General features: G+C 40.6%; 1 protein-coding gene across 1 annotated transcript in view; it reads left to right on the top strand.

The window, feature by feature from the left end:
• Positions 1-19291, top strand: part of LOC121595626 — a 205807-nt gene that overhangs the window by 180666 nt on the left and 5850 nt on the right. The window contains exon 21 of the mRNA XM_041919717.1: positions 12440-12572. Within this exon, the coding sequence (XP_041775651.1) occupies positions 12440-12572 (133 nt within the window). The remainder of the gene's footprint in view (positions 1-12439; positions 12573-19291) is intronic.

Genomic DNA, 19291 nt, shown 5'->3' with positions numbered 1-19291 from the left:
TTTCAACTTGGTTACAATCGCTTTCAATGAGTCATAAACATTAGATATTAAGGCTGGAAATAGACGAACCGAGATCGTCGCGGTACCGCGAAATTCGCGCCTTGTTTATAACAGTTGTAGAACAGTTGAGCTGTCAAATCTTCCGCGCCTCTAATCGCGCCTTCTGTTTCGCAGAGATACCCAACTTTGGTATTGCTGAGATTTTCGCGGTACCGAGAACCGATTATTTTTACTTTTTCTGGTGGGCTTGTGTGAAAACTCATGTCAAGAAACTAGTTTTGTATTTTATTTTGCATGAACTATGTGAAATAAATATTTTGATTCGCAAGTTGACTAAAAAAATCATCTTAGCACATTGAATCGTCACCAGACCTCGGATGGTTCGATACACGAACCGCGATTATCTCGCCTACCTGTCAGATTTTATAACAGAATTGACAGCTCAAGTCATAGGCGATTTTCGCGGTACCACGACGACCTCGGTTCGTCTATTTCCAGCCTAACATTTTTATGGTGGCATGGTTATGAAAAAAAATAGAGGTGGATCCAATCGAACATCAAAAAATTTAACATTCTAAGGTCGCAGCCGTGCAGATCCGTACGGAACAATTCGGAGCCAACTGAAGCCTTTACTCGGCAGTCGGAGGCATTGAGATTGTCAAAATCGGTGAGACCGACCAGAGCTATTTCTGACTGCAAACTAGCCGTGCGACTACCGATGACTTCAACGGTTTCGAATGGCTCTGGACGGCTCTATAGACTTCGGACGGCAACGAGCGGATCTGTTGGTTTGATTTAACCGGAATCGGAGTCGGAATAGCTAAGATCGGAAATGGTTTTGGGCCGTGGATGCGATTCCGATAATCTATCACTAGTTGTTACGAAGTTTCCAAGTGTGTGTATCAAGTTATTTTCATTCCTATTTCGTTTCTAGACAGTTGACCCAAATCTGTTTTTCCATATAAAATGTGCAATCGATTCCGCACAAAATTATGCTAATATTCAGAATTTAATTGAAACATAATACGACTGAGTTTGCATTCGATATAATTTTTTTTAAGGGTTTCGGTTGTTCTGTACATACGTGTAGAATAAGTTTGTTAGATGTTATGGGTACATCAATGTTAATTTCGAAGAATATAGCGAAAAAAGACTGTTCTTCTCTAAAAATTTGAATACACTTCGATAAATAGTAATAACAGATTTTTGATTTGCAGTGCTTTAAACAATTCTCAAAATATTCTTGCGGGCCGCATTCAAAATCGACGCGGGCCGCATGCGGCCTGCGGGCCGCCAGTTTGACACACCTGGTCTACAGTATGCACTATGAATAAAAAATGACAGAATACTAGCGACTAGGGCCCCCTGAAGGCTGGATATTGGGGCACCGAGACTGGTTCAACATGCGGCTGCTTTCCGCATGACCCACGACTCTTTTTCTTTCATACATTTATTAAAATTTTCAAATATTTTAATGCTCGGTTTTTTTTATTTGGTTCTGCACTTGAAAAGCCACTAATATTTCTATTGAATTGGAACCTTGGGGCTACAAAGTTTGCCGATCCCTGGTTAAGGTCTATTTAAAAAAAGATGATCTTACTACCTCTCGGCTCCTCTCTTCATGCAACGGTTTTCGTTGCTTATCAATAATAAGTGTCACACACACTTCAATCGATCTATTATAAAAGCTATACTGGACTGAGACCCACACTTCACACGATTGAAGTGGTCCACCTCATTCGACAGGGATCCGGCAATATCCTTTACGACAAAAAACAAAATGACTTTAATGACAAAATATTACGACAATCGATCAATTCTATCTGCATGTTACAGCAATTTATTTTTATCTTTTCCATCTTATCTTTTGCTTATAAGATCGTAAATTTCATGAAATATTCATCGTTTCACTATGATGAATATTCTGGCAACAGATAAAATCAGTTATGAATTGTAAATGTACAGCTACTAATATAAATTATTATTAACAAAAACAAGTACTTATCTTTTTTCGTCTCATACTGTAATCCATTTTTTAGTAATATACTCAAATGATTTGTTTCGAGACAAAACCCCTATAATTTTTTTTCTCTCCCAGTGTTCTTGCATTTCATTCGATTACTGCTCTCGAGAGACCTCCTGTTCGACTCCTGAATTAATATCAATCAAAATCGACTCTCTTCAGGAGTTAAATCTTTCGACTCCTTTGCAACTCTTTACGGAAGTGAATCTTTCTACTCCACTGCAATTCATATCAGAATTAAATTTTTATGGAATTGAATCGTTGCAAGATTGAATCTTCTCTAAATAGAATATTTGCCTTTTTGAATGACACTGCTAATTCTTCACGGAATTAAATCGCTATACTCATGTGCGAAAAGAAAACTGTGTTGTTCGGAGTTAGGATTTCTACGTTGGAACGATAGTATTCATTAAAAAATAATTTTGATGTTAATTATAAAATATGGACATGGTTCAATTATAAACATGAACAACTCCAAAGCAGTTAATTTTTGCATGCCATGAAAATTGATTCATTCACTCTATTAGAGGAATGACTCAGATTAATGAATCAACTCTTTTTACCCAATCTAGATCTATGTTGGGCCGGTCTGGTGGTACAGTCGTCAACTCGTACGACTTAACAACATGCCCGTCATGGGTTCAAGTCCCGAATAGACCGTGCCCCCATACGTAGGACTGACTATCCTGCTATGGTAATAATAAGTCACTGAAAGCCAAGCTCACTTCACTAGTGGGTACAGGCAGGCCTTGACCGACAGCGGTTGTTGTGCCAAAGAAGAAGAAGAAGAAGATCTATGTGTTGTTTTTGGTGGCTTTTTATTCATCAGTCCAATAACCAAGACCTGTACAAATGGCAATCAAATCATGTTCGAATCAGCTTAAAAGTGTTATCGCGTTCGTTTATATTCCACTGGTTTGTCCCGTTCATTATTTAAATATTATTTTTGCTTTTAAAATAGATTGCATACTTTAAGGCGATACATAAAACATCCTGACAGGTTTAAATGACGTACACTTTTGAATGTGAAAAGAGTAAAAAATATCCCCTTTGAAAAAAGATTCTTGTTTTGTTTTGTTTCTTATTTTTTATGATTTATTCAGTTCCTTTGACTAATGGAACATAAATTATGTGTTTTTTTCATGTGCTACATCATCATTTAGAGCTTATTTGATATTCAGAACTTTAAACCCTCTGCCTATCCCTGTTTGCTTTAGGGCACGAGCCAGTCCATTTGGGAACGTCACCGCCCATGAATCAAACCTTAAAGTTCCTCAAGGAGATCCTATCAATATTGCTCCCATGCAAATAACATTCATCGATGCCAGAGGCCTCCGTTGGGCACGTTTAACTCTTTAAGCAGATAATATCCGTCCATTGGGACGGCAAAGGACCTAACAACGATCCGGGTTCCTTTTTTTCCTGTCCTGCACACCTACTCCTCCCGCACACACACACTCTGTGTCAACAAAGGACAATCGGTCGTGAACACCATTCCGGTACGGAAATATCGGTGCTGAAGTCTCCGGTCCTGCCGCGCTGCGCACGTCCGCGACAAAGTTTGCTCTAGTTCTTTTGATTTTCTTTTTTCTGCTGTTGTGTTCAGCTCCGTATCCGATTCAGCTTGCCTCTGCCCTTAGGCCGAAGTTCAGCCAGTCCAATAGAATTTATTAAATTTGTTTTCCATATGGCCTACGATGGATTCCACTGGACAGCATCATCCGTGTGACGGTGGAAGGAAAACGGGCAACGGAAAACGCATGTTACTCCTCCAGGCGGTTGTGAGTGAAGAGAAAACGATGGCAGCCAGAGGGAAACCTTTCCGATAATCTGATTACAAGAAAAATCGAACGCTCCAACGAGCAAAGGATGCGCACTGACGATGGCAGATGAAATCATTCTATTCGTCCGTCGTTTCACTTTTTCGATCCTTTCGACCTGCATGTCGAGATGGGTAAGCTACTGTAGCTGGTGGATCAGCTTCGACGTATGGTCGTCCCTTCAGCTACTACGACGCATTACCAGAACCGGAGGAGATCTGCACTGACTTGTTGAGCTTGCTACGGTGCTATGTACACCTTTTGGGCATATTTTTCTCTCCCCGGGAACTGGTTCAATCTCATACGGCCTGCTTCTCGGGGCCCTGTGGATGTGCTAGACCGATTATATCGATATCATCGTACCTTACCTTAGTGCGTGTTTCTATTGCCGCTTGAGGGACCCGTTCGCAGGGTGTTCTCGTTCCTACGCAAAACCATCTATTTATTTATGAACCCCAAAACCAAAACCCACCGCACACGCTGTCCCACACTCTCTCTGTTCTCTGTTCGCTCAAGGACTTTCCATGAGGCTGGGAAAGCGAAACAAACACCCTATTGGTTGCCTATGGTAAACCAAAGAAACAACAGCCATACACAAGCTTCTTGGAAACATCTACGAAAGTTCCTGCCCCCTGTATGGCACGTGTGTGTCTGTGCTTTACCATACAGCAGTGACGTGACGTTGCCGTTCCGTTCCACCACAGATCACAGAAGTAAAACAAAAATACCTTTTAACCATAGGCGATTTCGGCTCCCTTTCTTTCCTAGCCGTCATTATTCAATTCGGCCTTACTGTTGCGAAGCATATTGGCTTGCATATACTCATCCGACCCCATAATGGATAAGACATATAAGAAGATTCACGCCCCGGCGGTTCTCTAACGCATTAGCGAGGGAGAAATCGATGGAGAAAATTCAATAAACGTCTTTGTTTATTATTGTTGCTCCGCGGAGATGGTAAATAGCGAGCGTTATTTGTGGCCCATTTTTGTGGCCATTAGGCAAGTGCTGTATTTCAATAATGAAATAAGCATTTTAATGTGAGAGGTACAGTAAGCAGAGCTTAAGGTAAAAGTTTAAATTGCATTACAAAGCTTTTAGACTATTCAACTTGAAGCTTTTCTTTAAATATTTCTGTAGGTTTCTATCTTAGGACCCTTGATGTCAAATTTATTTTTGGTAGTGGGAAGATATGCATATAGACAACGGACTGTGCGAACCACAGTGTTTGCGTTGAGAGCGAGAGAAATTGTTTCTAATGCAGGTGACAAAATAATTAACGCCTAAAAAAAGGAAGAGAGGGATGAAATTTGTTTCCCTTCAAGTGTGCTAGTATACTTTAGCAACCATAGAATAGGTTAGTTTGTGGGATTTTTTGAAAATGCGTATCATCGATGGACAATTATTTTTAGCCATGGTGTTGGGCGATTCTTTCGACCACTACGCACGGTGCAGTATGGCTATGTTCTTGGCTTAGCAAACGGATCATTAACGCTAAAGCAAAATTTATATTTTACTATAATCTCCGGAAATTTTTCTATCAATACCCTTAACATTTTTGGTTATGTTTAAAAATGTGAATATTTCGAAAATTGCAAATTTTACTAACTAGGTGGAGTTTACTGTAACCAACAGGGCTCTTGGTGAGCAGATCATAAAATCCACCGATGGTCTTGTCCGTATAAATATTGCTAATCAAATATGTTTGCCATGGTATGTGCATTTGGCATGTCTGCTTTAGACGAATTATAAGTTTACTAGTACGTAATAGAGAATTTATTAATTTGTTCTTCTTTTAGAGTTTATTTTTATTGTTTAAAAAAACGAACGTTACATAACATTTTCGTTACAGACGCTTAAAATGGCAAATTGATTTAATTTGCATACATCTAGGCGTTTGAGAAGGATTTACAAGAGACGAAACTAATAGCGTTAATTTAATGTTTGTTATTTGTGACCGGCAATCAAACAACATTGTCCATATGAATGCGTAATGTAAAGGTCAGATTAGACCTTACGTGAAAGTGGATGTGAAATTTATGTTTTGCTACATTTCATTAAATACTCTTCAGGATATGGATCATCGCACACCAAACGATAGGAAATTCAATTCCCCAACTATTTACACTGCAAAACATATTGAAATAATGAATGGAATACATTTCCTTGTGATTCTCCACTGACCATTATTTTCTCACAAGAGTTAACAAAGCGAAGAATCATAAAGACATGCATTTAATTACTTATTATAACATATTTGAATATCCTTTCTTTGCTGTTCGATAAGTCGTATTCTAAAAAATATTTAATAAAATATAGCAACAAAGAACCCAAAATTTCACGTTCAATTTCACTGGAGTTGTAACCCCCAGGCTTTAGTTGTTAAAAATAGCTGTTCACAACATTTCTTGGTATATAAAAGTATGGTATATAAAAGTGTTTGGCGCCAGCCGGCATGGAGCCGCCACTGGCACAGATCTTGGCGGTAGTAGCAAATTGAAAAGTATTTTCATCATAACCATTTTCTAACAAATTGCAATCAACTTTCAACAACAAGCTTGATTTATTTACTTCCCGACAGTAGCTGTTTAGCTGTTTGTCCGCTCAAAACACACGAGTAATTAATTAAACAGCATTACTTTCCATTACGCGTTCAAACATCGATTCGACCAAATGAGAATTTTACCCTTCCCCGCGCCCAATCTGCTCTACGAATGAACGTTCTCGCAAACCGTTCCAACCAATTGAGCAACAAATCACCGTAAAGACGTCCGACTCGGTGAACCCATTCGAGTGGGAATGGGCACCAAACTTACCCACATTTCCCAATCCACAACACACACACACACACATCGCAAAACGGAAAGCGGAAATGATACTGGGGCAGAAAATAAAGTTTAATTTGTTGCACGGCTGTTTTTTTTTTGTTCTCTGTCTCTACGGATGCCAAACCAGTATTACTCGTGTTTTGCCAGTACCACATGTCCCCTACCTACCTTAGCTTTCAAACGTCTGTAGTACGCTCAATACGCGCTATCATCAAAAGTATTGCCCTTTTTGTCTATTTTCTTGCAGTACTTTACTTTTCCCATTGGCCTAACTTTGGCAAACGGTGAAAGCGAAACCGAATGCTGCAAGACACTGGGCAAGGTATCGTGTCATTCTCCACTGTCCAGTGTTGCGCTTCAACTACCGTTTTCCTGTCCCAGTTCGTTGAACTTCCAAAGTCGTTGGACGGCTTTCCTCTTCCTTGGGACAGTTTGCTGCCAAAGAATAGCAGACAAGAATTTCTTCTCCATCTTCCGCACCGCTCCAACCACACACAAAGAAGTGTATCGCCTTGGCCCCAAGAACACAACAACGGTCAACCGAAACTTTTGGGCAAACTCCAAACACATAGCCAACCGGCCTTCGTACTGTCTCGGGCGAGACAAATCCAACGAGTTTGTCCATCGTTGGTTGGTCTTAAAGAAACTCGGCTGGTGTGCTGCTGAAGTTGGTTCCCCGTGCGATCTAGCACGCTCAATATCATCTTCGGTAGGGGCATGTTGCAACGAGCCCCGACACTCCGTGCCTAACCCGAGTGCCTATTGTTATTCGACACTGCAATTCTTTGGCATTTATTTTATTCCGCTTCTTTCGCTTCGTTACCTTCGTTAGTGTGATTGCAATCGCCGGCATAATACAAAAGCAGGGCTAAAGACGAGACTTTGGCAAAAGAAAAGCACTGCTCAATGCACTTGCACCTTTTCGCTCCTTTGCATAAAGGCTGGTTGGACTTCCGGGTGCAAGCGTACGACGAACGGCAAGTGTGTATGTGTGTGTGTATGCGTATACTGGTGTGACCAGACAACACTGGGAGTAGTACCCCATTAAAATCCACACCAGCGACTGTATAACGCTGCGAACGGATAAAGGACAATCTACCCTTTGCACATGGTGTGGTGGGCACATGTACACTACGCTACCCTAGACCAGCCAGCACAAAGCCAAATAAATCCTAGCCCCTTTATCCGGCTCGTCCAGTGCGCCGGCAGGCAACAACCTCTCCAAAGCTCCAAAGATTTTGTCGGTGTGTGCGACTTTCGGGCAATTCTCGGATCCAGCTCAGATACAGCTTCTTAACGAGCCTTCAGACTACGTGAAGGAGGTCTCAAACTTTTCTTAGCCAAATCCTGCACAGTAGTACCATCCAGCTGGGGCCGTCCCGGCTTATTCCACCAGGCCCCGTCGGCTACCTCACGCGCCCCTCACCGCTTCTATAATACTATTCCCACGGTGAGCGTATACTGGCCGACCGGTCCCAGAAGGCGTACAAGTATTACCCACAGCTCAGCTGCTCTCAAGAAATCACACACACACACACACACACACACACACACACACACACACACCGCCACCATTGGGCTCAACGCGTTCCACAAGCGAAAGGATTATGAAGGCGAGCTTCTCGTACCCACAACACAACTAAAGATGACCCCTTCGGCAGCACAACCACAGCCAACAGCACAGAGTTGCGCCAACAATGTTCGGATGTAAACGATTTCTTTCAATCATGCAGATAAAGCGGAGATTTACGACAGTCAAAGCCGTGGGGGGGGATGAGATTGCGCCTCGAAAATCGTTACCAAATTGTCCTCTTCCGTGTGAAGTGGCGGCTTAAAGGGATAAGGAGCGGGATGGGTTGGATGGAACAGTGGCATAGTCCACCCCGTCCACCAATCCACACTCTATCGGGCAATGTAAAGGAAGCTCGTTAGGCATATACCAACCTTAAGAAAGAGAGAGAGAGAGAGAGAGAGCGAAAGAGACAGCGATATAAGCGATTGATTTTAATGATCATGATTTGTTGTTCGCTTGCAAATGATGTTGGATGATTGTTGCGCGTGTTGAAGAGCGATTTATCTCTCCCCGCTATTTGGTTAGCCTGTTTGGGACAGCTTTTACGGTAATTTACATTTATAATTGTAAACAAATCGTTCTCGAGAGTTAGCGGTGGTGGGCTTCGAAAGTTGACAAGCAATCAATTTGAAGATGAACTATGTTTCACAATTTCATTGGTTGTGGAGTGAGTCCCTTACTGAATTTAGACGCAATTTTATGCACAATGACGATGGAATTTTATACTGAAATGGAATGTGGCATCTTATTATTGAAAATCGATTCAGCTAAAATAAATGACAAAATAAATGGTTCACCTTGAAAGCGCCTAAGTTTATGCAATTTACATTGCAAAATATATTTATTCAATACTTGTTTGTACATTAAATCTAAAAAAAGAGTATTTTATGCTAAAACTTACTTTAAAGCTTAAACTGTTCGAAAACAACAAACCAATGATTCGTGCTGCTACGATTGCAAAACCATACATCAACTTACCTACTTCCTTTGGCAAACATGGAATATCAACCCGAGATGGCTGCTTAAATTGTACAATCTATTAGGACTCAGTTACGGTGCAATCATCTAATTCAATTTACAAAACTGCCAGTGAAAACAAACTCACTGATCCGTACAGTCAAACGATTATGGTTCCAAGGTACCATGGCGTTGCGACTTCTGGTACGAATGATCGTTCCACATCAGCTGCGGAACTCTGCACACACAAAATATACAAACCAAACTGACCTTCCCCATCAGGTGCCCCAAGACCGACCAATGAAATGAGCAAACTGGACGGGCTTCCAGGACTCTATACTCTTACCGGACACGGTACATCTCCCACTGAGGGGTTTTCCCGAGTCCGTCCGCAAATAAACCTGAGCCAAAGACGAACCTTTTCCGGTGAAACTCCCCATAGACAATGATGATGCATCGTTCAGTTACTTAGACAATTGATGAGATGTTTGGGTTTTTTTCTCTCGCTCTTTCTCTCTCTTTTATTCTATTATACTTTCCTATTTCATTTGAGTGGCTCCGCAAGGTGAAATCCAAATACGTGCTGAACAGCTCGAATCCCAACTCAAGAAGAAGAGTACACTTCCAAAGACTATTTCGTCCGCATGTGCACAAGTGTCTACAAGGAAATAAAAAAGTAGACACGTAGTATATATGCTGCCTACCTAAACAATAAGAATCATGATGTAGTACTGCTGCTGTTAGTTAGAACTTTCCTAATACCCTAAAGTATGCGTTTCGCTGCAGACTAGAGGGAAATGCCAATATCTAAGGGGTATCATATCCAAGAATATCTACTGCCAATGTTGGTAATGGTGTTAGAATTTCGGACAAAATATTTGCCTCATGTTGAGCCTCCAGTGTTGGGTATGTTGAAAGAATTTTAAGTATTTTTAGCTCACATACTTACAAGTTTGATCTTCATGAAGAGCTGCGATAACAAGACAGAGATTGGCATTGACGATGAAGATTTACAAAACTGCATGCTGCATCGTACCCTAACCGATTTAGTTGTTGCCCCAGTTATCCACTAATCCAATACACCCAAAGCCATTCGAAAGCGCTACTGAGCGAATGGAAATAAAAATCTAACCCCCGGTTTGACATTCTAGCGGAAATGAAATTTCAAACACGTGGAGCTTTACTCTATTTGTAACCATTTTACCTTTCTCCCCAATGCACTGCTAAAGCACACAAATCTGCAAACATGGAAGCAGTTTTGCTGAACGGCAACCATTTCACCCTTTTGTGTGCGATATTTGATTCGAAGCGCGTGCAAAACTTTTCCTCGAAATACAGTGTATTTTGTGGGATGTATTGCTGGAGCGAGAGGAACGTCCGGTGTTGGTCGCTGCGCTGTGCCTAAGTTACATTACATGTAGTGTGTGGAAAGGAAATGTGAATTGTCGATGCTGGATGTCCCCATGGTGCGGTATTGTACGAAACTTTTGCTGTTCCTTGGAAAGCACACACCGATATGTTTTGCCCCTTTAATGTAGATTGCTTGGCCAAGAAGAATCAAGTAACTTTATTTAAAGTTTTGTTTTATACGGCCACGTCTTATTTGTTGGTGATTTTAGGTAATTTTATTTACTTTTTTTAGATCCGATAGAATCCGTATTGCAGATCAAGCGTGCAAAATATGTAGTTTTGCACATTATCTAAAAACAAGCCTAGTAATTTAACGTTACATGGTCCAACACATTTTTAGTACATCTAGTTTTGCCTACATTTAGGCGTAATTACTCTAATAAATATTCCATTCCGATAGGCTGTGAAACCCCCAGTTGCCATACTCATGCCCCATTATTGCTGCTTAATTTGTCTGAAGAGAAATAGAAAAGCAATCAGCGATCGCTTTGATTAAAATTCAAACATTCCTATTCATGTTGACGCGTTTCATCCTATCGATTAGCCACTTGGGAGAATTCTCCGCATAGTGACACAATTGTGTTTTTAATCTATGGTGCTTTCTCATCAATACCAAATCTCGTTTAAGTGTTTTTTGTGCCTCACAAACCCCCCCCTTTACAGTGATTGCTTAAAAATTCAATCGAACCTAATACGTAACATAAACCACCGTCCCAAAACACATGCTACATTCTGATCATTCTGACCATTCTGACTTTGTCCTGTTCTCGTTTGATGTCTTACTCGTTCTCTAAGCGATAGATAAGGGGCAAGGGGATTGCCTTTATCCTCATCATCCCCGCATCAGCATTTTCGCTTTCATCACCATCATCATCATCATAGTGAGCCTGTAGGGAAGCAAAAAAGGGCAGCCCTTTTGTAACACGACAGCTGAGCCACCAACTCTACCAACAGTATTGACAACAATCGCTGCTACTTGAAATCCGTGCCCAATTTGTTTCACATTCTACTGCCGGGTCTACGGTCTGTGTGTTGAAATGTTGTCCCCGGAGGAGTTTCTAGTCACTCTCGTCAGCACTGCCTGTTTCACCATTCTACACTTTTCTCTTGAATGTGGTAATTTAACCTCTCCGGAGTCTTTGCCTATCGCCTCCCGTAATGACACTGGAAAGTCCGTCGCTAGTGGAAATTGTTTTCCATTCAGCACGATGAACGGAAATCTCCGAAACAAATCGAATGTCTTTTTTCTGAGGATTCGCAGATCTCAGAACAGTTTTTGGACATTATTCAGCGCAATTGTTTATCAAACAGCATGAGATTCACTTCGATCAACGAAAGAATTTTTCAAAACATTAAACTTACCACCATTTTTTTATTCAGATAACATACGGGACAAAACCATTAGTCAACGAAGCCTTCCAATTCATATCTCAAAACCCCTACAGTCATGCAATCCGCATGGTAGAAATGTCTTGTTAACAATTGTTTGTCCCCAAACCAACCAAATCTTATCTCCTGCACCGTTTGGGATATTCAAATAAACATTTGTTCAACTTCCTTCTAGTGTTGGTGGGAAGGATTTTCCTCGATCGACATTGTTAAAGCTTGCTCCCCAGGGAGCGACAGCAACATCATCATCATCATCCGGCCATCTTTCCATTGAGTGTCTTTCTCTTTTTGCAAATCACACTTACAGTTATATTCCCAAACGTTCCCGCCATCGTGGATCCATGTTCGGGGAGCGTTTGTCTTCCCCTTCGGTATAATATTCTCGTGTGTTTATGTCTATTTCCATTTCGTTTTGCTTCTTTTTCTCATCCGTTAACAGGATTCGGTTGCTCTACCGGACCGGGCTGCTGTTCGTGTCGAATGTGCTGTGCCACACGTTCTACCTGGTGTACGTCAATACGGACGGTTTGACGTCGGGCGGTTATCTGTTCAGCGGTAACAGCATAGCACTGGTAAGTAGGAAGTAGTTCGAAAATCGAATTATCCACATACCCCCGCACGTATCTGCACTATAGAGTATAAGCGTTCAGCATTTGCCTCCAGATACCCGCGACATGCCAGGGAACGTTCAAACGGGCCATTCAGTTGGCTGAGATGTGTAATAATAAAAGGGAATGGTAGAACGATTTGAATAGCTTCTGCAAAGATCACAAACTTGATTGAGACTTGAGCTTTGGCTTATGTGTGTGTGTTTGTTGTGTGGGTTTGTTAAAAAAGAATGTAACGATAACGGTCCGTTCATTACAGAGTAATTTCAAGGAACTGTGGAATTTTTCCACTTTTTTGTGTATTGTTTTTTATTGGCATTATTTTGCAATTCTTCTTCTTGGAAAAATAAGTGTTTTTAAATTTAGCACCAATGCTTTGTACTTTTTTTTAACTGTACTTAATTGATGATACAATTCGTAAACCTTTACAATGTTTAATGCAATTTACCGTTTATAATGCACATAACAATAAGTGTCGTCGATTCTGCCAAAAGCGTTTAATTATGCCTGCCTTTATTAAGTTTGAATCCATTTCAATCAATAACATTGCCGAATACATCCAATTTTACTGCACATTGCATACTTCAAGTAACAGATAGCCTACATTTAGGCGTTAATGTGTAAACTATACTTAAAAGTGCACACCTGCAAAGGAAATCAATTTGCACGATCTTACAAACGTAGATACTTGTTCCCTGAAATCAAAAATCGTCCAACAGAAAAGTACTGTTTTACTGTCTAGTATAAATGCATCCTTATGCTATAACGATGTTGGTGCTGCTGTCAATATCGTGCAGCTTGCACCTTCCATTTCTTTCCTTTTGATGCACGTGTTACCATTTTTTTTCGTTTTTCGGTACCTCACACGAAATCTCACACCCACTTTGAAGAATGTAACGGAAGGCGCAAAAAATAAACCTTCTCACTCCCGCCTGTGAGTGTTTAACCTTTCCTGCAACGACTCCCCAACCAGCATCGGGGCAGAGATTTCTTTTCACGACACGGTGCTGATGGCGCTGATGCACTTCCCGTAGATATTCGGGCTGCAAACAGTTGCAAAAAAAAACGGAACCAGAACCATTATCATGAAGGGGATAGGAAGACCACACACTACTTTCTGCTACTGGTGGGAAGCGCAGCACGACACTGATTGTTATGTGTGTCCCTGAGCCGGGAGAGCATCCAAAAAAAGGCAACTCCCACGTCGATCGTTGAGAAATGGAATTTTACCCGTTCACGCTTACGCGGGACGTATCGTTGTTGTACGCTTTTTGCCGAAAATCAAAACGACCAGTAGGGCAGAGAAGTGAAGGTGCCGACTCTTCGGAGAAAATAATTCCCCCCCGTTGGGGATGCTATTTGTTTGGACTTGGTTTTGAGTACCTATTGAGTTCGTTTTTTTTTTTTTGTTGTCGTTGAACAGCTAAGGCAACTGTTGTCTGAAGCACCGGTAGCAAGTTGGATCACGTTTCCGGAGAAAACACATGCCATTCTGCCGGCTATCAGTGCGCGGAACAAATAATAGGGGAACTTACTAATCGAATATTCTACCAGGCTGCTTCCTCGTTTTGTCGCGCTCAATGTTAAAGAGATAGTTCCCGCTGCATCAGAGTTTCGTCCTTCCTTGTTGGTTGAGGATGAGTGTTCGTTAGCGATTCTTAGTAAGCAACCTGTGGGCCAGGCAGTCCGGTTGCTCCGTTATGCTAAAGTATGGATGGAGTTGGGATGCGATTCAGCGAAACTTGTCCCACGAGACGGGTCCTCGAACAGGTTCAATGTGTATGAATTTTCCATTTACCGAGCTTCCTCCTCCTCGGATACGGGAATAAGAATAGACACTGGAGCTACTTTTTTGTGCAAAATTTTTCCGGCTGTGCAAGAACAAAGCTTATCTAAGAGCAGTTTTTTCGCGTATGCCCAACAACAACGAAAGCTGGTAGGGCGGCAGGGCAGGTAAATAATTCATAATGCCGCTGATTGCACCGGTAACCATCGCTAGCGGATGGGTGCAAATGATGTTTGTGCTAAGATTCGGACCTTTCAATATCCGGCACCGGAGAACAACAATCCGGGCCAATTCAAAGGCCTTGCGTGTGTGTGTGTGTGTGTGTGTTCTTTGGTGGTTGCGTTTATTGGTTATGGCGTCTGTGTTCCTGTACAAAAATGGGGAATGTTTTTACGACCTTCCTCGAATGTTGATGTGATTGTACGAATGAAATATGCAATATGTGGCCGTATGTAGCTGTTTGGTATAGTGGTTCTTCTCTTGGATTAATTATTTTATGCAATATCCTTTGGATTCTCTGTATCAAACAGTTAAAAAATAATAAGGAAAAGAAGATACCAAATATATCCTTCAACGGTGGTCGGCAAAATTCTTCACACATGATGCTATTTACAGCCAGTCTCTTTTCCCTTCTCTGAGCCGTCCTGCATTTTTATGCTTGATCTATAATTTAGTTCTTTGCGTAGACTCATAGTCAAAGTCAAAGTCATAATTTTGGTGCAAACGATATTAGTTATTTAACGACAACACATAAAATTCTACCAATATTTCATCGAAAATATGTATTTATTCTCTATGTCCATAATTGTTACAACTAATCTTCGGTGTACCAAATATCGTAGTATACTATAAATGCTTTGTTGACAACTGTCGTTTTGGTCGTAGCGCGTAGTTTGCAAGTGTACAACCAAAGTGAGTGTATATATCAGGTGGGCTTATGGTGTTCTTTCTCACCAATACATCGACACACAATTTGACGGTTTGTTCCATAACAAAATCTAGTATGCCTTGAAGTTTAAACGAAATCTCGCAGAAATTGTATGTGGTTTTACTCAGGCGTCGCACGAAGAAAGAAGCCAAAAAAAAAATTGGGTGGCAGCCAGTTCTTGGATTAAAACGAAGATTTGAAGGCTATAGATAAAAAAAAAAACATTTCCTTCGCCAAATCTGATACATAGGCAACAATTATTGAATCTTTTCTGCCAGCAAGCAAGGAGTAGTGTACCAATCGAACCAAATATGATTTTATACTGAAAGTGAGAAATTTATCAGAGTGCCTGCGCATTTATCCTTGTTTAACAGACCACCGATTGATCTCAAATATCGAGTAAAATTGTGAAAATTTTGGATAGAGTTAGGAGTGAGTCCATAGAAAAATCATCAAAGCATCGAGTTTGTTATGGATCTAACTGTCAAACCAGATTTTCTTCCTATTTTCGTTTTTAGACGTCATATTGAACTGTATAAGCCCACCTGATATATCAACTCACTTTGTGTACAACTCGGGTTTCTCTTTGTTATTTGCACAATCTAAAGTATTAATAAGGTAAATGTACCAGTATTGTGCAGGTTAGTGCAGAAGTTTCACTTAAACTGCTGGTACACTTACAATTGTTATTATTTTTCATGAATGTGACATTATTTTGAATGATAAACTATCGTATTATGTTGTGCTATTTTTATTTGCCGATTGAAATGTATGTTTATGTATTTTTTATTGATATTTGATATTTATAAAATGTATTTTTAGAGATATTCGTGAAAATGCAAACATTGGTTTTGTTCCCATTTTCGGCAGTTTGCTCCTATTTTCGGCCGGCTGTGCTCCTATTTTTGGCAACGCGAATACGGGTTGGAAAATGTTTTAATCAATGCAAATAAGCAGATAAAAATATTTAAAACAGTTTAACACTCTCACTTTCCTAAAATTGGTGTTAAAAAGCACTTAAATTATAAATTTTATGTTGCTTATTCTGGTCAGTTTGCTGGCAGGTTTTACATTCTCTTTGATGTGAGTTACAAACAAAGTAGGCATTGAAGAAAAGAGACAGTCTGACGGCTATAGACAGTACTGGCTCACAAATTAATATTTTTCTCTCATGTTATAGGATCATATATGGTGAAATTGGTGATATTTGATACAAGAGATATGGTTTTATGTGTCCACATACGAATCAATAGAAAACGGATACTTGAATATGTTAATTTTACGTATTTAATGGTGATTGCATACTTATAATGCTGCAGTGAACTTACTATTACTTGATTTAAGTTAAAACACAAAATAATTTTTGGTTTAAATATCCACGAGTTTTAGCATACAGCCACAATTGGTACAGCTATGGCGAATTGCTAGGAACACCATAGCCATAATTGGTACCTTGAGATGCAATTTTGAATTGAATTGGTCGAGTATTTTGATGAATACTGAGTCATAATAAAAAATACCCTCGAGTTCTATACAGTGTAAACTACAAGAAAACATAAAGACTTTTGTCCTTTTTCTCAATATTTATTTTTACAAGGGTAAAATCAGTATCTTGATGACATATTATAGCCATAATTGGTACACTTACCTTAAATTTCCTTCTTTTCATTTTTTAAATCAATACGATCGCCAACTTCTACGCACACCATTCTGTTGCATAGCTTTAGGCGCTTAGCTAAATTGGCAGAGATATAATTTGCCGTTCATTACAATCAATTTTTTTATGAATTATCTAATTGTTTAATATTTAATTTTAAATCTCTAAAAAACTTCGCGAAAAACTAACTAACTAACGTGAATAACTAAAGTTCATTTTAGTTAATCCGAGTTCATTCCTGTTAAAATAAACGATCGTAAAAACAGCTGCTCGATATCAATTGAGCAGTATAATTAAATGACTATTAATTTGCATCGCATACGCTTTTGACGATCGTTTGTTTAACGACGACCTAGGTCCAGTCGTTAAAATTAACAAATCAGCTCATTACGTTCATGATGCCAAATTCGAGCAATTTTTAATGACTGTTAGTTTTTAACCATTTCTTTTGCGATTCCGTCTAATAATTGGATATCCAATCTCATTGCATACCTTTAGGCGACGACTCCTGTCAAGAGTCAACATTGCATAGTTTTAATTTGTTAATGGGGATGTCATTGGATTCTAAAGATATCATTATATGGATTTTTTTCATACCATTGTTTGTCAATGTAATTGGGTCTCACTTTCCAAACAAAGACACACTTTCGGGACACATTTTAATGAGACGTATATTTTTAAGAAATTGTCTAGACAAAACAAATCACATCTCTTCACAGCAAATGTCATGCAATATGATTCCCAATTGATCATCACTATCAATACCGTACACACACACATCCACATAATGAGCAAAGAAAGTCTGTCGGGGGAAAACAGTCGCACAATTTGCCTGATGCCCATCGGCTACATCTGTTAATGATGCAGTTTCTCATTTCCTGTCCCGGGTTTTAAACCCAAGAGCACACACACAAAGTCCCCGTCCACTGTGTGTCCCTCCCATGCTCATATAATTGTCGAATGCATAATGAGTGTCACCGATACCCGGTAGCGTTGTTAATGACATCATTTTGTTGCTCCCGAAGGAATCGGGCCTCGTTTGGTACTGTAAAAGAACTGCTTCCAACCTAAAAACAACAAACAGGCAACAGCATGCCGTGCGATGGCGTAAGCACCGCCATTAATTGAGTCGTGCCACGGTTACATTCCCAATCAGATCAATCCATCGCCACAATGACGACGACCGACCGTGGTTCTGTGGCCGCGAACCTCTCTCAAAGACAAAAAAAACCTGGCATGAGGGCACACGGTAGTTCGCAAAACTGATGAAGTCGCCCATCTCCTACGGGTGCACCGCTGGAACACTCAATTTGCTTGCTTTACTTTGGCTCTCCGCTTGCATGCGAGTGTGTGTATGTGTGTAGGGCGGAAAAAAGAAGTAAGTTTCTCGTCAACCAGCGCCCCCGACTCGGAGCAGTACGTGACAACGTGACATTCGTCGAGTGGACGGTACGGTACAGTACACCCCCGCGGGGATAAAAGTTCGATGAACAAACGAAAATCTACCGTCCCATGTCCTATCGAAAGAGTGGGTTGTATGAGCGAGTAAGGGCAGAAGCAAGTGTAAGGGCAAGCGAACGGGTGTGTCCTCTTGTGGACGTCATCAATATCCGAAAACACACACACGCTAACGGGATGTAGTGTGTTGTGTTCCGCACTGTTTCGGGGCCAGAAAGTACTTCCGACTTGCGCCAATTAGTTGACGGACCGGATACGACGAGCTTCGGACGAATGTGGCGTTCGATTTGGCCTCGACTGCACGCGCATACCTCTCCAATCCGCGGAACTAATTGGAAATGCATGGATCGACCTAAGCACATTTCATTGTGTGTGTGTGTCTGTGTCTGTGTTTCCAGCGTAACCCGCGGAGCAACCGCAGAGCAAGCAGCACATCCGCCCCGAAGAGGGACATACGAGGGGTGTGTGTTGAGTGGCAAATTTTAATGAAATGTATAGGTAACGTGCCGCACCACCGTGTGCCAATTATTTCCAGTTCTGATTGGAATCTACGGTACATGTGTGTTTGATATGGGTATCGTAAACATATGTTGTGTTGGAAGTGTTTTGTTCGACTATCTTGTTTGAATTTCTTTACTGTACATTAGAGGAGAGCGTATTGATTAAGTGCGCATACTTAAGACATTTTTTGTACATGCAATTATGCAATCATTATACAGTCTATTACGCGGTTACGCGGTTCTCGACTTACGCGGATTCGGAGACACGCAGTTTTCTAAATTTTACAGATCAAATGTCAAACCAGTACAATTTGCTTCAAGTACAGTATAAATTGCATTTTTGATAATGAATTG

The sequence above is a fragment of the Anopheles merus genome, chromosome 3R (genome assembly GCF_017562075.2).
Source record: "Anopheles merus strain MAF chromosome 3R, AmerM5.1, whole genome shotgun sequence".
NCBI classification, from domain to species: domain Eukaryota; kingdom Metazoa; phylum Arthropoda; class Insecta; order Diptera; family Culicidae; genus Anopheles; species Anopheles merus.
Note: the sequence above shows the minus strand (reverse complement) of the source record. Positions and strands in the feature narration are given on the sequence as shown.